At 35.7% G+C, this 19,613-nt stretch overlaps 1 protein-coding gene across 1 annotated transcript in view; it reads right to left on the reverse strand.

The window, feature by feature from the left end:
- Nucleotides 1-741: 741 nt before the first annotated feature.
- The window catches only part of PROS1 (protein S), a 66,582-nt gene continuing 47,710 nt past the window's right edge, over nt 742-19,613 (reverse strand). The window contains exons 10-15 of the mRNA XM_047722455.1: nt 18,109-18,298; nt 13,057-13,224; nt 11,606-11,774; nt 7,903-8,051; nt 5,559-5,784; nt 742-2,029 (exon numbers count right to left, since the gene is read on the reverse strand). Of these exons, the coding sequence (XP_047578411.1) occupies nt 1,869-2,029; nt 5,559-5,784; nt 7,903-8,051; nt 11,606-11,774; nt 13,057-13,224; nt 18,109-18,298 (1,063 nt within the window). The 3' untranslated portion in view covers nt 742-1,868. The remainder of the gene's footprint in view (nt 2,030-5,558; nt 5,785-7,902; nt 8,052-11,605; nt 11,775-13,056; nt 13,225-18,108; nt 18,299-19,613) is intronic.

The raw sequence follows: 19,613 nt of genomic DNA on the forward strand, positions 1-19,613 counted from the left end.
GCAGAAAAGAGGGTTTCTCTTGTTCCACAGCAGAAGATCAGATTTTCAAATGTAAATTCTCTGGGAAAGCCTGAAGCCAGGTACAGCAAGTAGCCCATGTGTAAGATCATTGCCAGATGACTCTCGTTGTAAGAAATACCTCCCCTCTCACCTTGCTAAGTCATACGTACATGCATATCGAACAGAGATGAAATTTATAAATGGGTCTCTGGACCCTCTTTGAAGATCACGGCATGTTGAAAGTTTTCCATTTCTGATGGAAATTGTGGAATTGATCCCTATAGTTGTCTTTGTATCTGGGCATAATTAAACAAGAATCACAGAACTCCTCCCCGAAGAAAATTCATTTTTCCCTCATTTCCTTTCTTTTTTTTTTTTTTCCTTTTCATAGGCTTTCAGTTTTTCTACTTTTTTGCTATTTTACATCAGTGTAATTGTCAATAGTTGCTTGCTGAAATTCATCACCACAGTACATGGTGGTAAATTGGGAGAAAGATTACATCGAGTAAGATGAACTAGCACAATTCTGGGCAGGTGTCAAACACTCAATACATTATCACCTTTGCTTTTCTTCCCTTTCTGAGCTCCAATCTATAACTCAACCATAGCTTCTGATCATGTATTTGACCTTTATATCTTTCAACTAAAGAGCCACTGTGCTGCAGGAAGACTTCCATGGATGCTGTATGATTTTATGTTCCGTTCAAAGAGCTTACAAAATATAGATATTATTCACATAAATGTTTGCATTACACTCCAGTTTATTGTTTTACATGACATAAAATATCTATAGTAGAAAAAAAGTTTATTTTCTAAAACTACTAATGAAACACCTGAGCCATACCTAACGTGACTGGTAGGTCTGGCAGTGATAAAACTGCCACTTGGAAGGCATTACCAACAAGTACGTGGCACCCTTAACCTCCTTACTCCAAAGAAACAATATTAACTATGTCCCTCTGTGGTTATCCTTTCGTTATACCTGTTCTAGCTTTCAGAGTTCTTTTTGTCCTTCAACAATCACATCTGGCAATTTGGTCTAGTACTTAAAGTTGGACTCAAGGAATACTATGCAATTCCATGTTATTCATTCTATCATTTGTTCTTTCCATCTTGGATTCTGCCTTTTCTAATCTCGAGCTTGAGTAACCCACAGCCAAACTTAAGGACCGTCCCCATCCCATGTTTCTACACCCATTCCAGCACAATCTAGTATCTCATCCTCATAAAATCCAATTACTAACCAGCAAGATTCATTTGTTTCCATGAAAATATGTCCCACTTGTTTTGTAATTCAAGAAAGCTACTGGTTCAAATGCAAAGCTAAGTGAAAATCCCCCTGAAGAACTGTTTTGGGGGTAAAGCTTTAAAGCTTTCCACTCAATTCTTTCTTAATAGGCCACTGTCTCTCCTTCTGCCCTCATTAGGGAAAAACAAAAATAAATAAAAAGAGTATCTGCTATGATCAATAGTATTTAGTCACATGCACTTTTGAGTTTACTTGCTTGCCTTCCAAAAAACACAGATATTTATTTCAGCACTAGCTCATGGTGATAAAATTAAATTTTACTTTGACAAACATAAAAATGAGGAAATGTCATTTGTGCAAAAAATTCAAATTAGAAATGTTTATGTAATTCATTATTTAATTTCTAGGCAGCAATAGAGGTAAGAATTCTTAAATGTGATTTGTACCATCAGAGGATCTTGTTCTTCTGGAAAAAGGACCTTTTTTAAAATTCCAGGAAAGTCAAAGTACCATAAAATAATCAAGGTCTGAACATTACAGGTAAAGCCCTTCAGCTATTATTGAAACATAAGTATAATTACACACAGGAAAAATATATTATCAGCACAGGAAAGAAGCCTTAAGAATTCTTCGTGTTGTTTGAAACTGTTGGACATGAGTGAGCTCTAATATCATTATGCTTAGAAACGGCTTCATCCAGATCCAACTGGACACCATTAATGTTCACTTCCATACAGCCATTATAAAAGGCATTCACTGGTGTGGCATTGAATGGAATATCTGTAAAAACAGAATATTAAAGTATTAGCCCAAGACTTCTGGCATCTTGTTTGCTTATAATTAGAGAAACTATACAGACTTCCCATATCCAACCAAATTCTAATCATAAAGGAAAAATCATTAATGTGATTACTCAATAAATTTATATTAAGTGACTCCTATGTATATAAGGTATTGTGCTTGGCACTGGATTCAGCATATCATGAATTCCTCTGATTTCATAAACACAATTAGTCTCATTCAAACCTAAGATAGATAAACACAATTCAAAAAGAATTAAAAAGAGCATATTCTTACCTGTTATGTTCTATTTTATTATCTTCTTTTTAAATTTGAGCAACAATTTAAGCATTGTTAAATCATTTTTTTCAACTCCAAACTATAGCTACATGGAAATCTTTTTAAAATGCCATGATAAATTCATCTCTTTTATTACTGCTGGAATAAAAGAGATTTCTCTATTTTCCCAAAAACAGCTTCTTGCTGAGCCTACAATGGCAGGTCATGATAGAGAATTCATTTTATATACTGTTTGGTGTTCAAAAAAATAATTTTAACAATGTTTCAGTGACTAGTTTAGAGCCTTTGGGCCTTTTGACACTTTCACTCTCCCCATTAGACTTAATACTTGGGTAACACCCTTGAATTCCTAAGAACTATGGTTCATCTTAATAACATCCATCTCTCCACTTGCTTCTTTTTTTGGCACTCCACCCCCATGAATTTAGTTCCCAACAGAGATTTTTCAGCCTTTATTCTTCTTTCTTAGTACCTTATGCAAAAAACATACATTTCAAATTTTCCACCTTTAAGTTGCCATTGCAGTGAATAAAGTCTATACTTTTCTAGGGGCTCACAGCATTCTTTATGAAACCCTTTCAAGTCTGGCTGAGCATCAGGATTATGCCGCTATTATAAAAATCCTCAGAATCATCAATTTCCCCTGATTTTTAATTCATAACATGCGACTGAATATGCTTATTTTGCATATCAACTGGTAATTTACCTATCCCATTGTTTACACTCCTAATATCTCAATTGTTGGTTCTCTTCAGTTTTCCTCACTCTTTCTCTAAACCCATCTTGCCTGAAGTCATCTTCAGTGCTGTTGCCAAAGTCCTGGAACCATTAATATTTGATAGCTTTACTTCTTTTCAACTCTTTTATTGTTTGTCTGATTTACTAAAATGGCATTCAACTAATTTGCAAATAAGGTAGTAGGTGGATTTCAATATAGAATTCATTCCTTTGAACTATAATTATGCTTCTAATAACTAACCACAGTAACTTAAGAAACTTAATTAACCACGCTAACTTATCTATTTATCTATCTATCCATAACTTTTAGAGTATCCTTACTTCTGTTCCACAAAAACCCAGATAAAATTTTCATATATGAAATATGAAGCCCCTGAGCAATTAAAAGTAAGAAAATAAAGATTCCTGGGGCACCTGGGTGGCTCAGTGGGTTAAAGCCTCTGCCTTCGGCTCTGGTCATGATCCCAGGGTCCTGGGATTGATCCCCACATAGGGCTGTCCTTCAGCAGGAAGTCTGCTTCCCTCTCTCTCTCTGCCTGCCTCTCTGCCTACTTGTGATCTCTGTCTGTCAAATAAATAAATAAATATTTAAAAATAAATAAATAAAGGTTCCTAGAAGTCCAGACATCAAACTCAGAATTTTCCTTACAAGAATAACCTGCAAATGGTATTTGAAAATATTTCTCAAAAATTTTCTGCCTCAATTACTTTTTGCCACTTAAAGTAAAATGTTGACACCAATTTCATATTTTCCACTATTAATTGGAGATGCATGTGCTTTTCCTCCGGTTCTCCCTATCTTATGGTAAATGGAATCTCCACCCATGCAATTGCTCATGCTGGATATCTAAGAAAGAGATCCTCTTACCTGCCTTTCAGTCCTTAAATCCTATTAATGTTGTTTCTCACATATAACTCCCATCTAACCACCGTGCCACACCTTCACTGCCATCATCCTAGTCCAGCAGCTTCCTCATGTGTGACATGGGGATAATAATAGCACCTGCCTCACAGGTCTGTTTTGGATATTAAATAAGTCAATCCCTCTGAAGCGCTCTGAACAATGCCAGACTGTTTATTACACACTGATTGATGGTAGCGGAGTTGTTGCCTCTGTTACTGTTACTGCTCCTCCATCTGGGGTACTTCAGCAGCCCACAGCTCATCTCATCCACTTTTGTCTCCTGCCTGTCCATCTCCACCCATCACATAGGGTGGGTTTTTAAAATGACAATATTGATACACCCTTTCTCTGTCTAAATTTTTTTATTAAAGATTTTATCTATTTATTTGAAAGAGAGAGAGGGAAAAATAGAGAGAGAATGCAAAGGGAGAAGCAGACTTTCTGCTGAGCAGAGAGCCCAAGGACCTGGGATCATGACCTGAGCCAAAAGCAGATGCTTAACTGACTGAGCCACCCAGGCACCCCAACTTTTTTAAAGACTTCCATGGCTCTTGTAACAAGAGTCAGGACCCCAAACCAGGTCTACAACCCACCACCCCCCATGCACCCAGTTCTCAGCCTCACTACCATCTCCCTTGCTCAAAGTGTTTGAGCGTCTTCTATATATTCCTCAAGTGTATCCACCCCCCATTTTGCCCACACATAGGCCATTTTTTTACTTGCATATTAATTCCAATTCCCACCCAACCACTTGGTTAAATTTAATCCTTCAATTTACCATATTTGTATCTTAGCCTTTTCTTCAGAAAGCTCATTCCTGGCCTGCATGACCAGGCCAAGTCCCCATTTTGAGGCTCCAAAAGCAATTCATACTTTTCTTTCAGACAAGTTATCATCACAATTTAATTATTCTGATATTTTCCTACTTGGTTATTTGTCGTCTGCCTCTGAACTAGATTGTAAAAGGCTTAGTAGCAGAGATCATATCTATTTGCTTATTACTATACCCCTACTACCTGGGATGTAGGTTCTTAATAAATAAAAGGTAAATGATGAATGAATTAAAGAATAAAGATTGAACTCACAAGACTTTTGTGAAGATGAACTGAAATAATAAACACTTTCTGACTAGGATAGCCAGATGCAACAAAAGTTGTTAAGTTTTAGTTCACCATTAAGAAATAAATAAACAGAGACACCTGGGTGGCTCAGTGGGTTATAGCCTCTGCCTTCGGCTCAGGTCATGATCTCGGAGTCCTAGGATTAAGCCCCGCATTGGGCTCTCTGCTCAGCAGAAAATCTGCTTCCCTCTCTCTCTCTCTGCCTGCCTCTCTACCTACTTGTGATCTCTCTCTCTGTCAAATAAATAAACAAAATCTTAAATAAATAAATATAAGCAAAACATGCCAATAAAACATCAATATAAATCCTTAGGAAAAGATAAATGGATACTGGAATCTTGTCTTCCTTTTACTAAAATTACATATTTAAAATAGGATCAATTTGATTAAAAAGATACTTTTTAAAGCTTTTTAAAGAAATTTTTGAAAAAAAAAGAAAAAGAAAGAGAAAAAAGTATAAAGCTACCTGGAAGACCACCCAGGTAAGTGGTCACTGTCCCTTTCATTGCTTCATCCAAAATGGCCAATTGTCTTTGAAGGTTTTCAGAGGAGACAGTGTCTTTTTTAAGCGGAGTGAACAGCTCCAGATTGCTTCTGTTGACTCTCAATTCCAGATGGAATGGTTGATTGGAACACAGACTTACGGCCTCCATCCGGTACATCACCGTATTTTCAACGGATACCAGGATATCCTGAAAAACAGAGCAAAGATTCAATATAAGCAAGTATTTATGGTATTGCCACTTAAGAGGGACTTCTGAGTCACATCATAATTTTTAAAAATACATTAGTTTTACAAAATTCAGGTCCAGCTAAGATACAAATGGACAGTGGTTTCTGAAATTTCAGTATACCAAGTTGTTTTACCAAAGATGGGAACCTAAAATACAGTCTTAAGCACTATTTTTCTGTTTGTGAGCCTTCCTAACTTACATGTGAAACTTACATGTGAAAAATGAAGGAGTTGAATCACTCTTTGTTGGGGAAAGGGCTTGGAAAATTTCAAATGCTTGAGTAAGCACATGCCAGCAAGACTGAAAGGTTTCTGTGTGCCACAGAAGCAATCCTATAAGACTTGGGACAAAATGAGGGGAAAAGTCCTGAGAGAGGAAAGCCAGGGATCACCAGCAGTAAGTTACAGAGTATTTACCAGAAGATATTTAAAAGAGAAAATGTATTTGTTTTGCTGAACTTTTCAAACCGCTGAGACACAAAATCACTCAACTTGTTGACAGTGATCTATGCATATAACTTACATGTGGATAGAGGAAATGTAAAAAGAATAAAATCAAGGGGCACCTGGGTAGCTCCTGGATCAGACCTTGGAAATAAGCCAGCAAAAAGTACTAATAATGGACATTTTTGAGGCAGTTAAGCGTCTGCCTTCGGATCAGGTCATGTTCTAAGGGTCCTAGGGTAGAGCCCCATGTCTGGCTCCCTGTTCAGGGTTGCGGCGGCAGGCAGGGGGGGAGCCTACTTCCCCCCTCACTGCCCCTCCCCATCCCTGCTTGTTTTTGTTCTCTCTCTCAAATAAATAAATAAAATCTTAAAACGAAACAAAACAAAAATAAAACTAGGAACATGGGTGTTATGAGATGGTAGAAAGATAGTCTGAAGTATTTACTTAGGAATCCAAGCCTATACATTGCAAATACCAGTTATTTGAGGAAATCTGTCACTGTTACCTATCCATATTCTTGAACTCACTAATAATCTTAAAATGGCTCCAGAATGATCAACAGTATGTGGAATTATGTTATGAAATATTGTACACAGATCTTGAGAAGGCAATCTGACATGAGAAAAAAAAAAAAAGGAGCCACGGACTCAAACACAGAAAAGGTAAAATAAATAACAAAGACATGGCATGCATTAATCTCCTCTACTGGAGGGATATAGTGCTGAAGACAGGATTTCCATTTTGTTTAAAAAAAAAAAAGCAAAAAAAAAGCTGGAATCTAAATGTAGCGAGTTCCTGTGGTAAATTGGAGCTGAAAACTGGGCAAGATCTCCTTAGGTGGCTTATGCTTAACCACTAGACACTCCCTGCAATCATCATTAAGCTGAAAACAACACACCTTTTTATTGCTCCAGACATCATTCAATTACATCCTTCTGTCTAAAAGCTACAGAGAAAATCCAAGCCAACCTTGGCACAAACACAAGCTTCTGGCCATAACTTGTTGGAATCCAGTGTGGATGACACATGGTCAGAACTATTAGTCTCAAGTAGAAGGCTGAATAATACAGATCTTCTGATAATGCTCATGTTTCTTTTTATCCTAGAGTCTTTTCCTGTTCTTCCTCCTATTTTCAAATTACAGTTGCCAGCAAGAAGCCAGGTGGACTGGTTTTAGTTTTCTCCAGTCCTTCCTAATTTACTCATGGGAGAAAAGATTAAGACTGCCAGAGAACACAAAACATTATAATTAGATACAGAATAGCTGAGACTGAATTTTAATCAGCTCACTTTTATTTTGGTAGTACAGACCATGACTCCCATAATATTTCAAGGATTTAAATAAAGGTGGATCTCTATGCACCCTGGGAAGGGTTCAGGTAGCCTCTGTGTGAGTCTGCCTGATCTTGGCTGTTGGATGCACAGTAACAGGCTTTTCAATTTTTCTCCCCTCTCTGCTTCCTGGATCAGACCTTGGAAATAAGCCAGCAAAAAGTAATAATAATGGACATTTTCTGAGTCCTTATCAATGGGCTAGACACGGTGCTAACTTTACATGCTATCTCATTTAATCATCATTTACAGATTAAAAAAAAAAAAAACGAGAATCAGAAAAGTTTAGGGAAGTTACCTGAAGCTTTTCAGAGGCAGAGTCTACCAAGGACAAGGCGAAGGGCACGGTGCTGCCAGAAACCAAGGCGAACATAACACCAGTACCCGTGGAGGGGCGAATGCTCAAGGACACATTTACTTGCCAGTCCTCAACATTGGACAGATAACCTGTTAAAACAATCACACAGAAGCAGGATCAGTATACTCCTAAAGTATGCCAGGAGGAATTATTACAACCTTACTGATACTCAAAGCCATTTTTGTGGAAAACTGAAGATTTTCATTCTCCTTCCTCAGTGTCCTATAAAACCTGGGCAAAAATCTAAAAACAAGAACCATTTTTTTAAATGCAGGCAAGGAACACATAAATGGAGCCCTAGCCTTCTGGTCTTCCTAGAATAAAATTCTAGATGTGGTGTTTCAGAATATTATGAATTTCTCCTGTGTTCTTTTACAGGTATTCTTTCTGCCTCCATCTCCACCACCAGTCCAATCTCAGATGGTCAGATTTTAGAATACACACTTAGAAGGAAATTCAACAAATTTATTGTAATGTTTCTGAGGGAACATTTGGGTATGGCTGCCATCACCACCCTACCATTCCTCATCCATAAAGGGGTCAATTCAAAGCAGTGGGAAAGAAAAATATGATTTATACAAATAGGAGAGTTAGATAGTTTGATAGTAGAGATGTACTCTGAAATCAACGGTTAACTCTAAAATTCTAACAGGAACTCTTCTGCGATTCTGTTGTCATAATAGTTAATTTTTTTTTATCATTACAAGGTTAATTATGTATCCCGCTAGAGTGCAAGCCCTACTTGGCTCTAGGACCACTTTGTTTTCCACAGTAGTCACTCAACAAATAGTTGAATTGATGTGTTTCCAAAATAGTTTAATTCCTTAAAAGATTAGGGCACCTGGGTAGCTCAGTCGATTAAGCATCGGACTTTGGCTCAGCTCATGATCTCAGGATCCTGGAATCCAGCCCTGCATCAGGCTCCCCATTTGGCGGGGAGTCTGCTTGTCACTCTCTCCCTCTTCTCTGCCCCTCCTCCACTCATGCTTTTCTGTACCTCTCAAATAAATAAATAAAATCTTTAAAGAAATACTAATTCACACTTTGAGTGAAGCCTTCCTTATTTAATATGAAGTAATATGAAATAATAGCTCAAATACCACTTGTAGGCTTTGAAAAAGTGAATGTGAATGGAGAAAATAATCTCCCCTTGACAAGATGATCTTCTATTTAGCCACATCTAATGCTATTACAGTGTTCATTTATAATCCTTTTTAAAAGATTTTATTTATTTATTTCTCAGAGAGAGAGAGAGAGTGGCAGGTAGATGGAGAAGTAGGTTCCCTGCTGAGCAAGGAGCACGATGTGGGACTCAGATCCCAGGACCGTGGGATCATGACCTAAGCCAAAGACAGACACTGAACTGACTGAGCCACCCAGGCATCCCCATTCATAATACTTTAATTCCCACCCAGGAGAGGGGAAAAAAATGATACATATACATATATAAAATTTTATTTTATATACATATAAATATATATAATAAAATGTAATTTTATTATATATACATATAAATATATATGTGTATATATATACACATACATATATATAAATAAAATAATCATTTTGAAATAAGTAAATTTACTATATTAACAAACTCAAACTAAAATATGCAAGTGTACAGAAATTATAATGTAACATTAAATATTAATTCAAAAGTAGGTCACTTTCAAGTTATCTATGAAATAACTGATTACTTAAGATTTTTTTCAGATACAATAGAACTCTTATTTTCATTTTCGTTTCAGAGTTTTTCTTTTGAACAAGTTATTGTGGGTCTAGTTTTTTCTTATATTCAGTCATCAATCTCAATTGAAATATTTTTTTTTTAAATCCTTCTCATACAGAACAGAACTAAAGTTAAAAACATTCCATTACTTTATGTTAGGGACACAAAAAGTACTAGTGGAAGATTCTTCTTTAAAACTGTAGTAATACTTTTTTAGACTGCAAATAAACACATTTAAAATATAATTTTTCCTTAAAGCAGAGGTATCAGTACACTAAATTTATAATACAAAGTATTAGTAGCTCAAATCATGAACTCCTAAACAGAAAAGACAAAGAACCTAGTAAGAGAATCAAGATATAAAAATAGCTAATAAACATATGGAGAGATATTTAAATTCAGTAGAAATTGGGACAATAATATTTAAAATTAGAAGATTTAATTTTTCAACTCTCAGATTGGAAACAAATCTCAAGCATACACTTTCTTACTCTGTTGATAGGAGTATAAATTGGTAAGACATCTTTGGAAGAGAATATACCAGTAGGAACTATACATTTGCATAACCTTTGATGGACAAAATCTAAGATTCTCTACTATAGAATTAATCACCTAAAGGTACAAAGATGTATATCCATTCCTTCTTTGTCTTCTCTATGCAACAAAAGCTTACAGCAATGGGGAAAAGGCAACAAACACTGCCACCATTAGAACACATGCAAAGACCCATTACATCTACAGGTTAGGGAAAGGAAACTGGGAAAACAACAACAACAACAACAACAACAACAACAACAAACCAACCAAAAGCCATTTACCATGGAGAAGGATCTGGAGTCCTGATCATTAGATATCTCCCCGACAGATGGTTGGGAGAGGGACAATGGGACAATGAAAAGTTCACACCCCTGGAACCCAGGGATACAACACTTGCCCAAAACTGAATCTGTATCAGAACATGAGAGAATGTTCCCCAGACCTTGCCACCATGCTAGCAAATGTCAAATAACAAGAGCATTCCTTTAAGGTAAAGCAAGACCATGCAGAAACACTTTCTTGAGGCGTATCATAAACAGAACACCTAAAGCTATTGATAGATGAACTATTAGGAAAAACCCTCTGGCAAACCAGTCACTGCCCTAAGCACAAGGTAATAAAAAAGGAATTTGAAGGGTACTCATGGAAACCAGAAAGCTTAAGCAGCTCAACTCTTAACTAGACTGATTCAACCAGTTTATAAAAGGCCTATCAAAAGCAGAAATATGCTTATCTCCAGACTTATGTATTATTTATCTGTCTCTACTGTTCTACACAAGATGCTTATCTTTTAAACCAAAAATCATTCAATACTGAAGGAAACAAGGAAAAATAACACATGGTCAAGAGACAAAGCAATCAACATGACATTGATATTGGACCTATCAGATAGAGAATTTAAAATAATTATGATTAATAAGTTGAAGGCTCAAGTAGAAAACGTGGACAACATCTAATCACAGGAAAGTTCAAGGAAGGGTTGGACATTTTAAGAAACAATCAACTAAACAATCATTACATTCTGGTAATGAAAATGAATCCTTTTGAAGCAGTAAGCAGTAAACTCAACACAGCTGAGAAATTGGTGAACTTTAAAACAGGTTAATTGAATTTACTTGCAATTAATCAAGTTAGGTACCAATAACCTTTTTTTTTTTAAGTAATCTTTAAGTAATAACATAAGCATATTCTACTTCCTTCCCTCCCAACATACTGCAAAAATTGAATAAAAACCATACAACATGAATAAGCCTAACGCTATGCCTGGCACATAGTTAAGTATTCAATAATGTTTACCGAAGGAAATACAACTGTTTGTCAATTAATAAATTTAGTCATTAATGAGAAAAGAGAGAAGTAAAATGAGAAATTACTTACTGTATTCTATGCTAAACTGAGCAACTCCAGAACCAGGATAGTAGGAACCCTTCTCCACAGTGACAAGACAATGCTTATTTTGTTTTTCTTGAATGATTTCCTTTATTCCCGAAGCTCCCTGACCCATCAAATTCCAGCTTCGTATACATCCATCTAGACGAGGGTTAATCTAACAAATTAAAATATAGGTCGAGTGTATCTTAAACTTTAAAAAGTCAGACTCATACATGACTTAATTGATTACAGATGCAGTTTTCATTTAGAGGGAAAACCTTTCTTTGATGACATTTTAAAATACTTTATAGATTTTGAATATTATCTAATTTTTTAAGGTGTCCTTCAGATGGGCAGTCTTTTTCAGTTACAGTGAGTTTTTGCCATCACAGACCTCCACTGCGATCCTAATGATTTCTAGCCCCTCAAGCCCTACCTGCCTCTCCTCTATCATCCAGAAATAACTTTTCTGCTCTCAAGTTCCATATATGCTTCTAGCTGTGGGTGTGGGCTGTAAGCTGCTTACTTTAATTGCATTTATATATAGGTTTGTTTTGCCATCAGACACTGAACCTCTTCAGGAACAAGTCTCCTCAAAGCAACCAGCCAGACTCAAGACCCATAGTAGTCATTTTATAAATAGTTTTTGAATAATTTATTTTACTTTTAAAATGTCTTGATTTATCAATTTCAAAGGAACAGATGCAGTCACTCTGACATGAGTTAACTAATTCAGGTTTTATATCATACTGCAGGAATCTTTCAAAAGTTAAGGTAAGTGTGAATTGCCATGAGTAAAAGATGGATATTAAATGGTAAATATTTAAGTTAAATCAGCAAGTATAATTGACAGGCCCATGACTTCAAATGAAATTTTTAAGACTCTTCAAGGACAGTGATTAGTCTCCTTCGTGAAACCTATTCCACAGTTATTAGACAAACATCATATTCAGAAAATCATCTATTATATATAACTTCAATTTGTGATAGGATGAAGTTAAACTCCCAGCAAAGATTTTTTTTAAAAAGTTCCAGCATCATATGCTATTTTATCTCCCAAATTTAAGTCCTAAAATAGACGTAAGAAACTTCTTTGACTGGCTTCTACAAAATGTTGTATTTTTGGACTCAAATACATGTATTTACATTTGTAGTAGCTAAATATGCACAGTTATCATGTTAACACTGAACTGATGCTTGAGAACTGAAAGAAAAATCTACTTCCCCATGAGTAATGCTGGGGATTTAAATGGACTCAAAAACACTACATTTATTTTCTTATTTCCTTAATATAATTTCAAGGATCACTATGTTATTTTTCCTTGTTCAATTTAAGTTGTCACAATTGTTATGTTCAACAAAATCACTTCTTTTGACTCTCAGAAAAACACATCTTCAAATCTATTACAGACAAGAGTAATTCATCCATGATGAATGATAGAAACTTGGATCATTACCGGTCTAACGAGGGTATTCTCCGCTTTCCGAGGTAATCCTGCAAAATATACTTTAGTTTCTAGAAATCCACTTGTAAGCTTAAAAAGGCTTTCGGGTTTATTTATATTCATTACAGCTTCTTTAGCTATTTTTACACTAATACTGTGTTCTAGTTCTTCCACAGAGACCTACAATTAAAAAGACAAAAATTATCAAACCACCAAACATCACTGCATGTCATTTGAAACGCTAAGATTGAAAAATCCTGTTATTATTCTGGTAAATAATTTTTCAAAGTAATCATTTTAGTTTAATTATTAATTTGTTGTAATCCATTTGATATAAGGTGGTAAATATGTGTTTAAAGTGGTAATTCTTGATGGAAAATTAAATGAACCCCATATTTTAAAGTAAAAAAAACCCACACAATATTGTTCTTTTAATTTTAAACATCCAATTATAATATACATAATTCAAATCCAGTGTCATAAAATTAAGTTTCTTTTAATCGAGTCACTTTACAAAATCTTAGAAAACTTTTAAGTTTTCTTATTTTACAATTGTCTGAAAGTATACATATGGAATCAGTAATGGAAATAAATTCTTAATATAAAATATGAGAAATCAGTACCTCCAGTATTCTGTTCATTACACACAAATTATACTTTATTTCAAAATTCAAAAGTAATTGAGATCATAAAGAAGTATAATGCATAAAATTAAATTGGGTTTTTCCAATTTTGAAAGTAGTTCTGTTTTATTTTTTGTTTTTAAGTAGGCTTCATGCCCAGGATGGAGCCCAACGTGGGGCTTGAACTCATGACCCTGAGGTCAAACCCTGACCTGAGATCAAGAGTCAGACGTTTAACCGGCTGAGCCACCCAGGTGCCCTGAAAGGAGTCTGGTTTTTTAAAAAAGGTTGAAAGTGATGGTAAACAACAATAATAATAATAATTCAAAAATCTCCCCAAAAGGCCATTCGAAGAACCACTGCTGACATTTCCTCATGCAAAACTGTAGCACTCAAAACACAAATTCTTCTTTTACTAATCAATGATGGAAGCAAAAGAGCAGGCCTATGAAAGCACCACTACAGGAAGAGGAAAACTGTGCTCTGAAGTAAAATGACTGGTCATGTTTACAGTTAGTCAGTACACTGTCCTTAATACAGCCAACTGGCATCATTTTACTTGAATGACTATTCCGTCCTTGAAAGATGTTCAGTCAGCCTCTAGAACCTCAGTCTCACTTGCATCTCCACATTCTTATCACTCCCTCTCAGCTTCCTTTGCTGGCTCTTCCTCTTCTCTCAATGTCTATTCTACACCTGAGCTCAGCACTCTACACCTTTTCCCTCTAGTCATGCAAATATGTTTCAATGGGGGTGTACTGGACCACTCTAGGGTATTTGGAAAACTTAGGGATAGGGATGGTACTTTTAGTTGTCCCAATGAGTATGACGTATGGGAATGCTGCAAGATGCTGGACACCCCGTAATATGTAGGAAAGTCATGCAAAATAAGTAATAAAATATTCGATATCCTGCAAACCCTCTGAACATCCCTACAGGATATTCTTTATGCTGAATATTCAGAAGTTTTTATCTATCTTAAATTGAAGGCTGGGGGCGCCTGGGTGGCTAGTGGGTTAAGCCTCTGCCTTTGGCTCAGGTCATGATCTCAGGGTCCTGGGATCGAGTCCCACATTGGGCCCCGCATCGGGCTCTCTGCTCGGCAGGGAGCCTGCTTCCTCCTCTCTCTCTCTCTCTCTGCCTGCCTCTCTGCCTACTTGTGATCTCTGTCTGTCAAATAAATAAATCTTTAAAAAAAATTTTAAAAATAAAAAAAATAAATTGAAGGCTGGACCTTAAAAGTATATCCAGCATATGACCACTTATCATCACCTACCAACACTATAGTCAGTGATGCCATCTTCTCCCCACTGAGTTACTGCAATGGTCTCATGACCCCATAAGCTGTCCCATTCTTACTCTCTACTATCTAGTTTCCACAAAACCATCATGTCGTGATACAAACTGCCTTTTAAGATACGTGCAAATTAAATCATGTCACTTCTCACAATCATCCAAGGTCTTTCTACTTAGCAAAAACTCCCAAGTTCTCACTATAGTCCCCATGACCCTATCTGGTCTTGTTCCAGAGCACATTTCTAACCTCATTCTCTGCCCCTCTCTCTCTCCCTTACTCACCTGCATCTACACTGACCTTTGTGTTGTTCCTCAAATACAACAATCACATCCTCTTGCCTCATGCTCTGTATTTGCTGTTCACATGGCACAGAATCATCTTCCCCAGAGATTTCTCATGATTTATGCCCTGGTCTCCAGTCAGATGTAATCTCATCAGGGATGGCTTTCCTGATCCCACATACACACTCACCATCACTCTCTGTTGCCTGGTTGTTTTTGTTTCTTCCTCCTAGCACTAACCACTATCTGACGTATCAGCTTGTTCATGCAGTTTGTGGTTTACCCCTCACCCCTAGTACGCAAGCTCCGTAAGACCAGTGATTTTGATTTACTCACTGTTGTAGCCTCGCCACCCAAAGGAATAGCACATAAACTGCTCAATAAATATTCTCAATATGCTCAATAAATATTCTACGGAATGAATAAAACTGTGATCCAAGTTACAGATTTCCCACCCATATTAGAATCATACCCAAATATGAGATATAATAATGACTTATAATAGAGCAATATTTATTTCTGTGGTTTATAATTACCATTTTAAGTACTTAATAAGTACACACATTCTATTTATCTGAATTACAGAACAATTCTACATTTTAATTGCTTATTTTTAAAGTATTTTATTTGAAATTTTAAAATTATTTAAAATTAGTGAAAAACTGCTATGAAGTGAATAGTCCAGTTTATAGATTAATTTAACTTAACTTTGTCATTTAAAATATTTACTTAAAATACATAGCTATTTGAGATAATTTGTATAGCTGCATAAATTTGTCTGAAATGGTATAGTCTATTAATAAGCCATCAAAATTATAAAATGGTAAAAACAGTCGCAGTAATTTTTTACATGAAAGATATGAAGAAAAAAATCCCATTTATACGGTGGGGGTGAACATTCATAAATTGTTAAAATATCAAATTGAGAATTTTTTTAAAGAGCCAGCATCAAATTTACCATATTAAAGTTTTTCTGTGACTTTTTTATTGTTCTTAAATTTTTCCTGTCAAGTTGCATTCAGTTTATAAAGAGAAATGTTAATCAAAATATGGGCACATCATTAAATAACAGTTTCTTTTAATAAGGATCATAACCACAACAAAATGTGGAGAACTGAGTAGCTGCCTTCTATCCAGCCCAGATCCTGCCTTTCAAATACCCTTCATAGATAATTCATTAGTAAACACTATCTGCAACTCAAGATGTTCACCTCACAGATAAACATTTACCTTCTTTATATATATTCTGTATTACCTAGAATGTATCCAAGTTCTCTGTCAAACAGATAATATTTTCAATTTGTATCAATTAATCAGAAAAAATTGTGTTGGCTCTATTTTGCTGAAAAGTGATTTTAGTGATTTTTAGATAGGAGATTTGGGGACATCAGGCAATAAAACGTCTTCTTCAGTACACGGGAGGCACAGCTGTACGCATCAAGATGTATGCACACAGATGGAGTAAACGAAAGCTGTAGTGGCAAAGCTATATACAGTAGAGAGAACCTTGAGAGAAGCCAGAGAATGTTAGTGATTACTCTGACAATTGCATCTGATCTTGTGCAGACTATATTCTGGTGAAAGTCCAGAATCTATGGCTGTCGCAGGACGAACAGCCCCAATTTTGCTAAAACACATCTGTGCCCAACTGTACTTTATTACTACCTGTAGGGTAACAATTTCACATCTCATTGCATTAGCGCATAAGGCAACACAAGCTATTAAACTGTGAGGTACTAAGGAAGTCCACAAGCAAGGGAAAATCTCTAGCCAGAGTTCTACAACCTTGAACGCAGGAACTTAGTATTTGAAAAGGGCTCACTAAAAGCTCTTTGAATAAATGAGTGCATGAGTGAGTAAATAAAAAAATGAAATAATTTAGTGATGACCTCACATGTCTTCTCAACATGCACCTCCTGGCAGATCCCACAGGCATAGAAAGTATCTCTTTTGGGTACCACATTTTTTTTTTTTAAGATTTTATTTATTTATTTGACAGACAAAGATCACAAGTAGGCAGAGAGGCAGGCAGAGAGAGAGGAGGAAGCAGGCTCCCCACAGAGCAGAGCGCCTGATGTGGGGCTCAATCCCAGGACCCTGAGATCATGACCTGAGCTGAAGGCAGAGGCTTTAACCACTGAGCCACCCAGGTGCCTCGGGGTACCACATTCTAAGGGGAAGCTGATCTCTCAATTATCAGCTGCTGAAAGTAGCAATGACTCCTATGCAGAAAAGAATTCTCCCCATTAGAGACTAGGAGTAATGCCCTCATGAAAAATTCCCTTTTAGTCTCACTTTTAGGGATTATGTAAAAATGCTCATTTTAAGCACTCTACTTGGTACTACTATACTAGCTAGTGTATATTGTTTGTACAAATTGATTATGTATCTATATTCTAATATTTAAAATTGAGTTAATTACTATATGTATTACTCTTTCTACATGTATTTCTATGTTACTATGTGTATTTCTCTTTCATTTAAAAATATGGGTGGCTATTCAGTATGGCTGTCCTTGATCAGCGGTGTCTGCATAAGCCGTTATGCCTGCTAAAAACCCCTAACCTATAGGAGAGACACCAACAACAGCCACTAAAAAAGATAAAAAGTCAAAGATAAAGTAGTCCAAGCAAATAACTGAAAATAATTTCATACCGTTTTTAATACTATTTCAAATATTATGTAAGGTTATCATTTCTCAGAGGCTGTTTCAAGGACATACAGTGCATGGGATATGCTTCATACGACATCAAATAAATTCGGCTCCATTCAGATTTGGTATCAGTATAAAAATAAGTTATTAATGATGTTAAACAAACTGTGTCAAAGTAGAGACGTTCTTTGTGAAATCTGCAAAACCTACCGCATTCCAATGACCATTATTAATAACTTTGCCTCCAGATGTGATTTTGGTTGTAAATTCATTCTTAAACTGAATTTCAATCTTTCCATCACGAAGTGCAATCAGGAACCAAGCTGAGTGGTCAAGAGATTCTGCGTACAGGATAACACCTTCTGAATCATAGGTCCGCAAATCAAAATTGGCTGAAAATCTAAATAATGGAAAAGAGAAAGCCTTAATAGAGAAATATGGAAAGCTCAATATACTATTCCTTCTCTTATACTAGAAAACAGCAGTATGTTGAGAGAGCCAACTCTTTCTTTCCTGGAATTAAAAAAAGAGTAGGGCAGAATTAGGCTGTTCATGTGTTATCTCTGGCTCCATGTGTGTTTAATATCAAGTTATTATATTTTCTTGCTTATTCTTACAGTCTTTTTCCCCCATGAACAGATGCTTTGGTAATTTTTCATATTTTTTTGCATTGCATTTGGATTGCATTTCATATTTTCTTTTGTTTTGAAGGCCCTTTTTTAAATGTTGGAATTCATACATGTACAAATACTAGATATATTATATCTCTCCTGGAGCTTCTTATACACTATATAATCTGACATTATAACATTAAGATTCCTTTTTTTTTTTTCTGTGTCCATAAGTGACTAGTAAAAGATGTTACAATTTCATGATGGGTTTATGCATCAAAAGGCCCGTTTTCCCTGTGACTTCATATATGTCAGGAAGGAATCACTCACAGAGATATACAAGACAGTACCTAGATGACTGCAAACATAATTAAGCCTTAATATGTGGTAAGAAAGGTAAAGTAAAAACTTTAAGATATATCTGTGAGCCTGATTTCAAAAGCTCTCCAAAACTCTTAACTGTTTAAGTCACTGTACTAGAGCATATGGGAGGACAGCTTAAAAGATGTAGTCTAGCCATGTGCTTGGGGGTATCTGAGCTCTGGCAATGACTGTTACAATTAAGACCCTAGATATATACGCAACTATTACAGGGGAAGAAAGATGTTAGAAATGCTGGATTAAAAAATAACATGTACTGATTAGTGTCTTAATGACACCATAATGAGAATCAGCATTAACATTTCCAAGAAACCAGCAAATCAAAATGACTGAAAATGTGACCTTAGCAAGGAGCCTGCTTCCCCCTCTATCTCTGCCTCCCTCTCTGCCTACTTGTGACCTCTCTCTCTCTCGTTGTGTCAAATAAATTTTTTAAAATCTTAAAAAAATAAAAATAAAAATAAACAAAATGACTGAAAAAAGATAAATAAGGAATAGAAAAAATATTTGTATAACTATTAGTCACTTGAGTTAAGCTAAAATAAAGGTAATTTACATTAAAAAGTTAGGACTTCAGATAATAGCCAAGTAAGGTAAGAAAGAATCCTTACCTCCCACTAATAGTAGTAGGGGCACCATATACAACTTCTAACTTCAAATGGAACAAAGAAAGGCTCATAAAATGAATTTTTTAATCTCTAGAATTCCAAAGAAATATTTAAA

This window comes from Lutra lutra, chromosome 1 (genome assembly GCF_902655055.1).
Source record: "Lutra lutra chromosome 1, mLutLut1.2, whole genome shotgun sequence".
Lineage (NCBI taxonomy): Eukaryota > Metazoa > Chordata > Mammalia > Carnivora > Mustelidae > Lutra > Lutra lutra.